The sequence below is a fragment of the Protopterus annectens genome, chromosome 5.part0 (assembly GCF_019279795.1).
Source record: "Protopterus annectens isolate FY-2018-M chromosome 5.part0, PAN1.0, whole genome shotgun sequence".
Lineage (NCBI taxonomy): Eukaryota > Metazoa > Chordata > Ceratodontiformes > Protopteridae > Protopterus > Protopterus annectens.
In genome coordinates this window covers 124,947,767-124,960,580 of record NC_056735.1, presented here as the reverse complement: position 1 = coordinate 124,960,580, position 12,814 = coordinate 124,947,767, and the positions used below count along the sequence as shown (strand labels likewise).

Sequence of the window (12,814 nt, the reverse complement as noted above, 5' to 3'; positions counted from 1 at the left end):
TATATGTGATCAATAAAATGATGGTTACAATGTGTCTCAACACTATACAAAAAGCATACTGATCCTTTTATTTGCACGAGTTTCAAATTGTTCAGCATTTTGCTTTAGTCACTCCATACAGCTTCACTTTTTTTATTTGCAGTGCACATTTATCTTGAATTTTCACCTTATTTTATATGACATAGTCAAAATGAGAGCCTGCTTTGGAGAAACATGCCTAGCTCAAGATCACTTCAACTCATATTACTAGGAATACCGGTTTGCTCAGTAAGGCACCAGGTCTGGGACATTACAAGTAAGTTTTTTCATGGGATAATAGATGACAAATATAGATGGTAAATAAGGACTACCTGGAAGTCAAATGCAAATTGATTGATTTGTTCATAGATTAGTACAAGGCTAATTGCCCTTGTGAGCCATTTTAAGCCTAGCCAATTATCCCTTGTGAGACTCAAACGCTGCACCTTGTGTTTGTAAGGTAAGCACCTTAACCATTAGGCCACCCTCCCAACAAATTAAAACACATGATAAGATGCCTGTCTAGACATCAGGTATTGAGTGATTGATTCACTGATTCATTAATTGTTTACCATGGTAAGACACTGATATCAATGGATTTTTTCCCAGCATAGAACTGTTTAACAGAACAAAGTTAGAAAAAACATAATTTAAAATGCAGAGATCTTCTATTCATACAGTTGTAACAACTTCAACAGGAGACATATAAATAGTTCTGCAAGATATAAAGTTAAAAGGGCACTAATATAATAGCATACAGAATTTTACACATCATGAAAAATACTTACAATTATATTTACAATATCTACAGTAATTACAAAAGGGGTAGGAGCAGATGAAGGAGATAAAATGAAGTGTGTGGAAAAGGTGGATAGTGGTAAAATGAGTACATCACATAGCTAGAATGAATTGTTGGTAAAAAATGGATAGACTTTGGTTAACACTTAGAGTAATTCCAGAGACTGGGATAAGGAAATGAGTAGGAAAATAATGAGAATTTAAGACTTGGGGATGGCATGCTGAAGCAGCTGAAACAGATTTATAGCAATGAGCAGGCGACTTGTGTTTGTTTAGTAATGTGCAGGGAAGGGTACAAGCTGATAGTGACTGATTGTTAAAGGAGCCATTTACAGCTATCAGATTTACTTAGGCAAGTTTTGGGTTTAGTTTGTGATAGTAGGTGGAATATGTTCCTAGAGTTTTGATGCTAACACAGAGAAGCTGTGATCAATTTGGTGGAGTTTGGTGGACCATGAAGTCAGGGGGCAGAAGAGGTTACGGATCATAACTGATAGATTATTATCTCTCTTGGCAGTTTATTGGCAAAATGTAATTGTTTATTAAGTTGGCAACTTAGGAGAAGGTCAGATCTTTGTTGAACTGGGAATCATCTGGCTTTTAAAAGAATACAGCAGTGGTTTTCTCCGTATGGTGCTAAGGCAACAGTCTGACAAACACTGCATGCAGTAATTTGTAAAGTGGACCATTTCTTTTGGGAAGTAGGGGGTCTATATTCAAGGTGGGGAAGGAGATCTTTGGCCCAGAAAAACTGTTTTATTTATTTTGGTTATAGTGGGTTGAAACTGATGCTAAAAGTTCATTTGTTGATAAATCCATAAATTCAATAGCAGAAATAGTTGGCAGTTTCTAGATCATGTTACCTTTAATTGCTTACTACCAACCAAAAAGTACAGATTTAAGTTTTATTATGAGGCAAAGGTCATGGCTTTTGATTTCTGGTGTTTAGTAGTAAATGGTTCTTTTGTAGCACAGGATAGCAATGTGGACAGAGTTTGCTCAAGCTGGAGTTTATCAAGTCAAAATTAGATCTGGATCTGTAAAGTACAGTATTTTTAGCAAATCATAAGACTATTTTATACTATGCATTTGTAGGAAGTTACTGTGGTGGTGGTGCTCCGGTAGCATTGTTGCCTCACAGCAAGACGTTCTCCCATTCGATTCTCAGCTAGAGCGCCTTCTGTGTGGAGGCATGCATGAATGGGGCGTGCCTTCATTGAAGGTTGTGCGTCAGGGCTGATAACTCGGCATGTAAAAATCCACTACCAGTCGTTAGCAGACCGGAGTTCCGCTGTGGCGACCCCTAACCGGGATAAGCCGAAAGACACAAACAAACATTTGTAGGTAGTTGGTTAAAATAGTGAGATTAGTACAGGTGGAAGAATAAAATTCTGGAGTGCTCCCTGCTTGAGTGGAGGATCTTCTGAGTATAAAGATTTGAATTTGACCTTGAATTTTCTACTGTTACAGTCATTTTGAAATCAGCTTGCTGTTATGGGACTGAGACCTGCATTTATCAGGGCAGCATGGAGAAGAGCATATATTTAAGGACTTACTATTTAATGACTGGATTGGTTGTCTGGTCTGTTGACCCTTTTTGACTATGACCTGAGCTCAGATAGCTAGTTAAATAATGGACATAACTGGCAAATGTATCACACAAGTGAGAGCACAACATCAGAAACAGATCACACATCCCACAGAATTGGTGCTCACACATACACACACACACACACACACACACACACACACACACACACACACACACACACACACACATATATATATATATATATATATATATATATATAGTTCCCATTCAGAAGCCTGAAACATCATAAGCCTGAAAATCAAAATCCTGAAACCAAAAGCCTGAAAATTCAGAATCCTGAAAACTCAAAATCCTGAAAGCCCAAAATCCTGAAAGCCCAAAATCCTGAAACTCAAAATCCTGAAAACACAAAATAGACATACTGATGTCATTGTGGCTTTGCTATTGTTAGCACTGTGGTGTTAGGTCATGCGTTGGGGTCAGGTAAGTGTGCGGTTGGTTTTATGTTAGGGTTAGGGGCGGTTTAAGTGAGTTAGGGTTAGGGCGCAGATTAGGCATGTATGCAATAGTGACAAATATTGGGGTTAGAGGCGGTTTAAGTGAGTTAGGGTTAGGGCGCGGCTCAGGTGAGTGTGCAATAGTGACGGACCTTAGGGTTAGGGTTAGGGTCAGGGTCAGTTGGTAGATATTAGTGTCTTTATAGTGACATATTAGCATTATTTGTGTTTTCAGGATTTTGAGTTTCAGGATTTTGGGCTTTCAGGATTTTGAGTTTTCAGGATTCTGAATTTTCAGGCTTTTGGTTTCAGGATTTTGATTTTCAGGCTTATGATGCTTCAGGCTTCTGAATGGGAACTCTATATATATATATATATATATATATATATATATATATATAGGTTAATTATGGTAAAGTCAAAACGGAGTCGGTCGAATGATGGGATCATCAACCCACGTCTGCAAAAGTGACAATGTCAAATTCCAACATTGTTGAAATATGTCTCGACTTCGACCTCAGAATGGACTTTAACATGGGTGGAGATAGGGGCGAGATTTGTACTTCGACAATGTCAGGTTCGACATTGTCACTATTCGGCCTCCAGACTTCGTCTGAAGTGGATTCGACTGAGTTCACTTCAACGTTACCATAGTAAACCTATATATATATATATATATATATATATATATATATATATATATATATATATATATATATATAAGTTATTTCAAAGAGGTGGACAGTTCTAAATGAAACAGTTTTCACGTACATTCCTAAAAAGGAGAAAATCAAGATATGTCTGAAATAAGATGAGAGGTTTGAATATTTTGCAGGGACTTGAAGGTATGAGGGTGACAACAGCATTTCAGACAGAAGGAATGACATTTTGTCAAAGTCTCTAACTGCATTACACAAATTGTGTTAGATGCTCTGTCAGAAGATGTATAATCCATGATTACAGATTTTTTGCCTTTCTGTTTTTTTAAAGTTCTCTTAAATTTCTTTGAATTTAATTCGTTGGAAGTTGAAAGGAAAGCATAAAGAACAGAAGGTTCTGCAGATTTATTTGGGTGGAGTTACACATATTAGTAATGGGAGCAGAGGTATTTGTTTTAGGCAGTCCTTGGTGTTGATAAAACCTGAGGTAGGCTGAATGCAGGTGCATGTATTTAAATTGTTCTTTGCTTTACATCCATCCACCTATAACCCCTTGTTCCCATTTTTACACATGGGGTCATAGCTTTCAAATGACCAGATTTTTGTAGAATGTTCAGATTTTTGCCTCATATGTTTGGTCCATTCCTCATAAAGTTTATGTTTTTTGGCAAATCACTGAGGACTCAAGTCACTAAATAATGACATACATGCGAGTTTTGGACTTCATGTCCTTCAGAAAATGCATGCTAACAGAAATTCTGTTATGCTAGCAACTTTTTAAGTTTATAAGAACAATATTTAAAACGTGTCCCTATTGTTGTGCCTTTGTTTCCCATTATTTGTAGACTTTGTCCAGATTTCTCACACTAAGCATTTGCTAGGTATGCATGTGCTTGGGGTGTCACTTCAGCAGTGACAGTCATCAAGAACCAATGTTCACATCACTGGGTGGGTTCACATCAACTTAGGTAATTAATGTTGCTCAAATACGATTTTGGTTTGCCTGAAAAGCAAGGATTGCTATTCTTTGGAGGAGGTAGAGCTACCTTCTAATAAAATTCTTTGTTTAGTTTTGTAGTTTAACAAATCTCATTTGGTCTTGAGAGTTTTAAAGATTTTTCCAAATACTTTATGTCTGATCTCTTAAATTGAGGAGGTAGTTAAGGTTTTTGCAAGCAAGTCAAAATTTGGTTTTGGGCTTTAGAAGTCTAGTGATGGGAAAATTATATCTATTTGCTTACTTGCGGCATATTTTGGGTTTTGATAGTTTACAGTGGAAGTCCATTTTATTTTGCTCACTGTCTTTTAGGTTGTTTTGAGGGATTAAGCACAGACAAAGAATAGCTGAGGAATCTGTTGCAGTGTTTGGTAAGTTAAAGAACAGGTTATTTGGTTGTGGTGACTAATAGTGGAAGGATACTTATTTTTATTTAATTAGGTATATTACTAATAAGTTAAAGTAATGTACGGTTTCTGGAGATAAGGATAGACATTTTATTGCATGAGTTAAACCATGCTTTGTGAGAAATACTTCAAAGAAATGTTTATTTTGGGTATGCCTAACATTTTTATGTTTTTGAAGAGTAAACCTGATATTAGTATCTAAAGTATTATTTTTTGGTATCTGACATTTTTGACAGGGGTAGGAAGGAAGATTATTGTTAAGTGATATTTTGACAAATTAGTCAATTGGTATCCGTGAAATCAGTACTGGAACACTGGCTGACTACAGAAATGGGTGCTGAAATCATGTGGAGTGTCACAGACATTCTTTCAATGGACTTACAAGGCCTACACTATAGATGTGTTTGTAACTTGGAAAACAAGGGCGGAGGTTGCATGTGCCATCTTTTAATAATGCAACACTATCAGGTGACTCAGAGTTGAGGAAGGACTCAAGTTATTTAATTTTGTTTTTTATATGTTCTGAATTAATTATGAGTGATGAAATGGTGTGTGGTTGGTAATAATCATTTTTTCCAAGTTGCCGTTGACTAGGAGCAAGGGGAAGAGGAAGTCGGCAGATAATTAAAAGAGGGTTTTAAAGGGTTTAAAGTGGTTGCAGGTGTTTACGTATCTGAGCTGGATAAAGGATTAGCTGATATGTGTCTAATTTGGGGCAGAACTGTCAAAGGGAAATGGAAGCATTCCCAGGAAAGGTGTATTGGTTTCATTGCAATGAGTGAAGTCAGAAGACGGTTGAAGTATATCTCTTTACTGAGCTGTTTGTGAGTGTGGATTTTGAGGTACACGGTGAGTTTTATTGATAAGGTTTTCAAGGGATGAGATTGGCCGATATGAAAGGACTGTAAAAAAAGATTAGGGAAATTCAGTATAGATTGAATAGAAACATATATTACTGTCTGAAGTTGGAAAAGTGGTGGGATACGTAAACAATAGCAGAATAAATGAATGCGTTTATTACTTCGTTATAGATTTTATTAGGCAGAGTCTTGTGTTGGGGAGATTAAAGATATGTTTATTAATTTGTGTGCTAGATTGAATAACTTAAACTAATTAATGCTATGAGCTGTTAGTATGCTGCTTCCTGTATTCTAGGGTTGGGTTCCATCAGCCATTATTTGCCAACTATGTGACAAACAAGACACTTTTACTAGATCACCCCTGAAGAGTGACACTTGTGCCAAGTGGACCAACCTCATTAGCAAATAGATAAAAGTAATAGAACCTGAAGCGAACACCAGCTTCCTCATCATCGCCTCATATTGTAGAGGAAGAAGAGATTAGCAACGGAGGGGGTCACCAAGCTATTGTTTTTTGTCACTCAGTGGGTCTTGCCCAGTGGCTCCCCTTCCTTCACCCAGCCAACCCTGTTTAGTCTTCTCTTGGGGGTGAGAGCCAGACATCTCCAACACAGGTGACAGCCCTTGGGCTCATTTGTTCCTTATCGGGATGGCCTAATCAACCTATTTATTGCCATTAATTACCCTGGAAATGTGACAATCATGTGGCATGGAGGAGGCCAGTCTACTAAACCCAGTGGATCCCCCCCCCCCTGGGCTCCTAATCACCATGGTGGTGATGCAGTCCTTGAGGAGCATATGTGCCCCTGCCCTCATGCTCAGCCCAGCCCTGTGGCAGCCCAGGCTCTGCATGCTCAAATTCCCTTGGTTCTATGTCTAGTACAGGTCTATATTAAAACTGCGAAACTCCACTTACACGAATACGGAAACATCAACGCATATTGAGTGAACCGCAAAAACACCGAACGTCCTAAACCATGAAATTTAAAATGTCGAATCATCTTAGTTGGCCAACCCCACTGCCTGCTACGTACTACCTACCCATACAAAATAAATAATACACATACATACACTAAACAAAACCCTACTGCTAACCCTAAAATAAAGCTTGCATATACTACTATGTATGCACTTACCTTAACCCGCACCCTAACTCTAAGGTCTGTAACTATTGCACACTTCCGTTAAGGAGCTATACCCAAACAAAATAAATAAACCACATACATACACTTAACAAAACCCTACTTCTAACCCTACAGTAAAGCTTGCATATATTACTATGTTTGCACTTACCTTAACCCACACCCTAACCCTAAGGTCCGTAACTACTGCACACTTACCTTAAGAAACTATACTGGAGAAGGGCCAACTATGACGATTTGACATTTCAAATTTTGATCTTCAGGACGTTCGCTGTTTTTGCGGTTCGTTGAATATGTGTTGACGTTTCCGTAGTCGCGTAAGTGGAGTTTTGCGGTTGTAATAGGGAACCGTCTAGTACACCCCCTAGATATCATCTAAGCAGTGAGCCAGAACCACCACCCCCCTCCTCCCAGGAGCTGACAATGCCTACTCAATCCCATTCTCCCATCTTCACTCCCTCCAGTATCCATGTCTCTAGTTGAGCGTAAGTCATCTGGGTCACAATCATGGCTTTATTACACTCTACATCATGGACACATGAGGGATCATCAAATTTTAGACCCACTTTTTGAACTGGGCCCTTTATTGATAGGATACAAACAGACTAAAGGGAATAATGTTACGAATCACAAAAATGGTTATGTGGTCTTCAATGTAAAGAAAGACTAGATTAAGACAATAGAAATGATGTGTGGGCTTCAAAGAAGCCATATAAAGAAACTATACTACAGCTTATAATGTACAGTCTTGATGAAGGAAAGGGGGTGATTGGAATATTTATATATCTGAAGGAAATCCATATAATCCAAGGGGTACCTACATTCCAAAAAATATATGAGAGAAAGATGGCATGTTTTGATGATGTAAGGCAAACTAGTCAAGGGACAGAAAAGATTTTTTAGGAAATATTAGAAAAAATATAAATTTGGATGTAAAATAAAGACTGTGTTCACCTCTTTTCTGGTTTCTTTTCCAAACGTCTGGTTAAGCTGTTTATTATGCATAACTAATCATTTATTTCATTTTTCTGCTTCTTCTTGATCTACCCACAGTCTTATAACCCAACGATTGAATCTCTAAGGTAGCAGAGAGTGAAATCCCAATGTAAATAATACAAATAGCATAAATATCCTTAATACCTGTTAAGGTCTATAGGATTATCACTGGAGTCAGTTGGCCTATTAAAAGACTGATACGTAGGTAAGGCTGAATTCATTGTTCTAATAAAAATGCATTGCAAACATTTGTCTAATAGGCTGATTTTATACTGGCTAGTATCCCATGCAATAAAGATTGTATTAAAGAAAGCCGACAGAGAAAGCTTTCATTTACTCATTTCACTCATACTCTGATTATCCACTTTACAAGTCAGAATCATAGATGTAGCCTATACCAAAACTCATTAGGTTCAAAGCAGAGAAAGTAATCCCAGACAGGATACCAGTTTATTCAGGGATTGATGAAAGCACGTGCATGCTCTAACATTGGGTACCTATTACGTTGTCAAATGACAACAATGTCAAATGCTCAGAAGAGCGAAACCACAGCATATCGAAGTTTGGATTGCGGGATCTCAGTACAGTGAAGATTGGAATATTTGCCCTTTCCTCACTGTAGTGCGATCTTGGAGTTGGTATATATATTTAGCAGGGAGCGTGCAGCCCCCACCATAAAAGTTTAGATATTTGGCAGTTTCGCTCTTCTGAGCATTCAACATTGTTGTCATTCGACAATGTGCTATAGACCCCTCACATTTTCCCACACGTACATGTTAACTGACATGTGGCATGCACAGCTACAGACAGTTTGCAGGATCAACAATTCATGTGTGGCATATCCTTGTGATGTAGGAGAAAACTCAGACAGATACCAGGAATTCGTGAAGACTTCAGACAGAATTCACTTCAGCCAGGATTCATACTTCAGAAGTCAGAGCTGTGAGAAGCAATGCTAAAGCAAGAACTGTAAATCTGGCAGTATCTAATTTGATTGCCACATGTTGCATTACAATGACAGAAGTGAGACATGTACCCTACCTATTCCAGATCACAGGAGAAGTTTTAAGATGTTAACAACAGACTGTTCTTCATGCTAGATGAGAATGAACACAGAATGAGGGTGAAATATGTGTGTGACGAAGTTTAGTCAATGTGATCAGTGCAGCAACTTTATACTTCTGTGTATAGTTATTTTATCAGTTTTGTTTTTCAGTGCACCTCTGCTAATTCATATTGTTTTCAAAAAAGATATTCTGAAACATAATATGAATATAATATCAAACACTGTCATGATGAATCATTCATATTAAATGATCCACAAAATTTATAATTTAGCAGAAGTTAATAATGACCAGAAAGCATAGCTTTACATTGATAAATCACTCATCAAGTTTACATATATTAAGGAAAAATTAGTAACTCCATTTCCTTAATGCTCTGTAATCACATCATTTTAGTGATAATGGGGGTTTTCCCCTTACTTCCAAGATTGCTTAGTATAGATAGATAGATATATAGATAGACAGACAGATAGACAGAGCTAATTCTATATCTATATTACAATTTAAAAATATGTATATTGGAATTTAAAATATGTATATATGTATATAGTAACATCTCTTGCATATTACCTTTTACTGTTTTGTGTTATGCTCACTATGAGTATTCTATTTTTTATTAACAACAGCTGTTATACGCTTGGACTGTTGCAACATACTATATTGTATTTGTGTATGTGTCTTGGAGCTTTTCTCCCCGAGCCTCTACTGAAAATGGACATGTATCCAGTCAGACTAGCCTGGTCAACAAATGTAAAATACATAAACAAATAAAATATATCTATATCTATATCAATATATATGGGTGTAGTGATTTTGAATGGCAGATGTTTGAGACTGACAATCCCCAGGGTGGAAATATGGCCTTGCCCCAGTAACCATGTATTCCCAGAGTTAGCATATATATCCAGCATGTCCTCCTTAAAACTTATGTCTGTTGTTTTACTGCTCTGAGATTGATCCTCTGGGCATGCAAAGGTGTGTATTGATATTTTGCTGTTAATGTATAAAACCTTGATGTTCTATGTAAACACTTTTTAATTTTTTTTTTAATTTTCTTCAGTTACTGCAGTAACTGAAAGGTCAGTTTCAATAGTTAGGAATTGACTATGTTTGGTTCAGATTTCAGCTTGGGGTTCTATGTGTTATATATATATGGGGGGGGGGGGCAGTCATTTATGAAAATGTTTATATGTATTGCCACTAAAGTGATGGTTAATAAAATGTGACTTCATGTTGGTTAACACACATGTTCTTTTTCTACTTTTTATCTTCACAGAACTATTCAGTGTTGCACGTAGGACCGCCACCTACGGTTATCGCATTAAATAATTCCACATACTGGCAGGAGTATGAAGAAAACTGTATTTATGATTGCCTTGATGGTAAAGACTGTCAGAGTTTCTTCTGCTGCTATGAAGAATGCAAATCAGGGTCATGGAGAAGAGGTCGAATTCACGTTGACCTTTTAGAATTAGACACATATTCCAGGGTCTTCTTCCCAACATCGTTTCTATTGTTTAACCTTGTCTACTGGGTTGGATATCTCTACCTTTAACAGGAGCCAACAATCAGTTAAAGACTTTGCAGTTTTTGCAGCTTTATAAGTAAAATGATGCTATACTGGACAGAGTGGAACATACAGGATTCAGTCATAAACATTTACTTGTGTTCTTCTTCATAGACACCACCAAGAAAGTTGCAAAATTATTTACCAACAAGGTACAAACTCTGCCTTCAACAAAGTGCAAGCACTGTTTTAAATTCTGCCACATTTTAACTAATTTAGAAAAACAGTGCATTTACTTTATACATTTTTGCAGGTGTTGCTCATTAACTCAGCATAAACCTTAGCTTGTCTCCATTTTTTAACTTTGCAGAGAGATGTAATTCTGTAAGAATTGCTAGCACATGTCACATGCATAGTAAGCGATTATAATTTCTATGGAACTATTGCATTCACTATAAAAACTGTTAAAATAGTTTCCTGTGTTTACAGATAAGAACACTGTAATAAATGAATAATCAGAGTAAATTGATAGAGACTAGTTCTGTAGCCATAGATGGCATTTTCCAGTAACAACGGTAATAGAATATAAATGTGCATTATGAGGCATAGTTTATCTACAAGGCAGAAGATTATAGAGTTATGAATTGAGTGCTTAGCATTTTATGTTTCCACTTCACTCCATTTGCCATAATTGTCTTTCCAGCTTGCTATCATTATCACAACGGATGCCAATAGCAAGAACCTGCATTAAGGTGAACACTTCACATAAATAATGAAGTAAGGTTTTATGCCATTTCTTTGTGCATAAATGGTACCTTGTAAGAAAGGAAGTGGATGCAGGTGGTGTTGAAGTAGAAGCCCTTATTTCAACAGAATGCAGAAATAAAAACATTAAGTGAAACAATTAGTTCAGAGTCCTTTTGCAATAATATTTGAAGTAATTGCTGGTATGACCTTTGCTTATTGTTTGGATGAATTTGGGGAACTGCTGAGTAAGACAGATGTGTATCGGCAGGAACCAAGTCATGATTTTTAGAAAAGTATGACATCTTGAAAACCATCTTCCAAAATGTAAGCCTCCACATACAAGACAAACATGCCTGAGACAGTTCATACTGCAAGAAAGAATAGAGTTTCAATAATAAAAGCAGTGCATTAAGCTATAGTTATATATATATATATATATATATATATATATATATATATATATATATATATATATATATATATCTATGAAAGGATCTATGTCAGATTATTGAAGTTGAAATTTGTATGGCTGAGACCATATGATCAAAGTTACAAAACTTCAAACATTAAAAAAATAAAAATAAAAAGCATGAACATTCTATTTTTAATGTTTTTGCAGGAGGGCAAGTACGCATGCACTGCCCACATCCTCTGCTAATTAAATATACCAATTCCGAGACCATACTAGATTGTGAGAAAGTTTAAATTTCCTGTTCCACTCTGTACCTCAATCTCCACTGAAAACATTGAAAACTTCAAAACTTTGATGTTTTGAAACTTTGATAATCTGACAGGGACCCACATAATAGACATATACATGTAGATAGATACACACACACACACACACACACCCACACACACACACACACACACACGTATATGCATACATATATATATATATATATATATATATATATATATATATATATATATATATAATAGGCTAATTCAAAAGAAAAAAGAACATTTAGCAAACCAAGTATTGTAGAATGAAAAAAAGGCATTTTAATAAATAGACCAATATTAACAAAATAAAATACTTTAAAATATTTCATTGCTCTCTAAACAAAAAAAAATGCACAGGGTAAATAAATTATTACTCATTTGTTTATTTTTATTGAAATGCAGGCATGAGATTAGTACTATCCTTATGTATCAGCATACAGATATTTTGCATTAACCTTTTTAATAAAGGATGAATTTACAATTTATAGTAAATGTATTTAAATGCAGAATGATAAAATTCTGTTAATTTAATTAGATAACTCAGTTATATGCCCTCTCTTCCAAGATCTCACATTGTTTGTTCCTACCTCTCCGATTCCCTGTCATCAATTAATTGTCATCACATCATAGCTACCCAGGAATGTAAAGGACAATGATGCCCTGTTGCCCCATCTGAGTCTTCTTAAGAAGATAAGGATAGTACTTGCTTGCCTTTGTCCACTTCTGTCTACTTATAAATCCTTCCTCATTACTAGCATTGCTCCCCTTCTCACTATGTAATGGTGGCCATCAACTCACTTGCTAATTCCTGTGTAGGACTTGGATGACCACTGATCTGTTCTGT

The 12,814-nt window shown here is 36.4% G+C and overlaps 1 protein-coding gene across 1 annotated transcript in view; it reads left to right on the top strand.

Moving 5' to 3' along the window:
* LOC122802509 (gamma-aminobutyric acid receptor subunit gamma-3-like) overlaps positions 1–11,404 on the top strand; it is a 934,322-nt gene extending 922,918 nt beyond the window's left edge. The window contains exon 7 of the mRNA XM_044072161.1: positions 10,267–11,404. Within this exon, the coding sequence (XP_043928096.1) occupies positions 10,267–10,545 (279 nt within the window). The 3' untranslated portion in view covers positions 10,546–11,404. The remainder of the gene's footprint in view (positions 1–10,266) is intronic.
* The last annotated feature ends 1,410 nt before the right edge of the window (positions 11,405–12,814 follow it).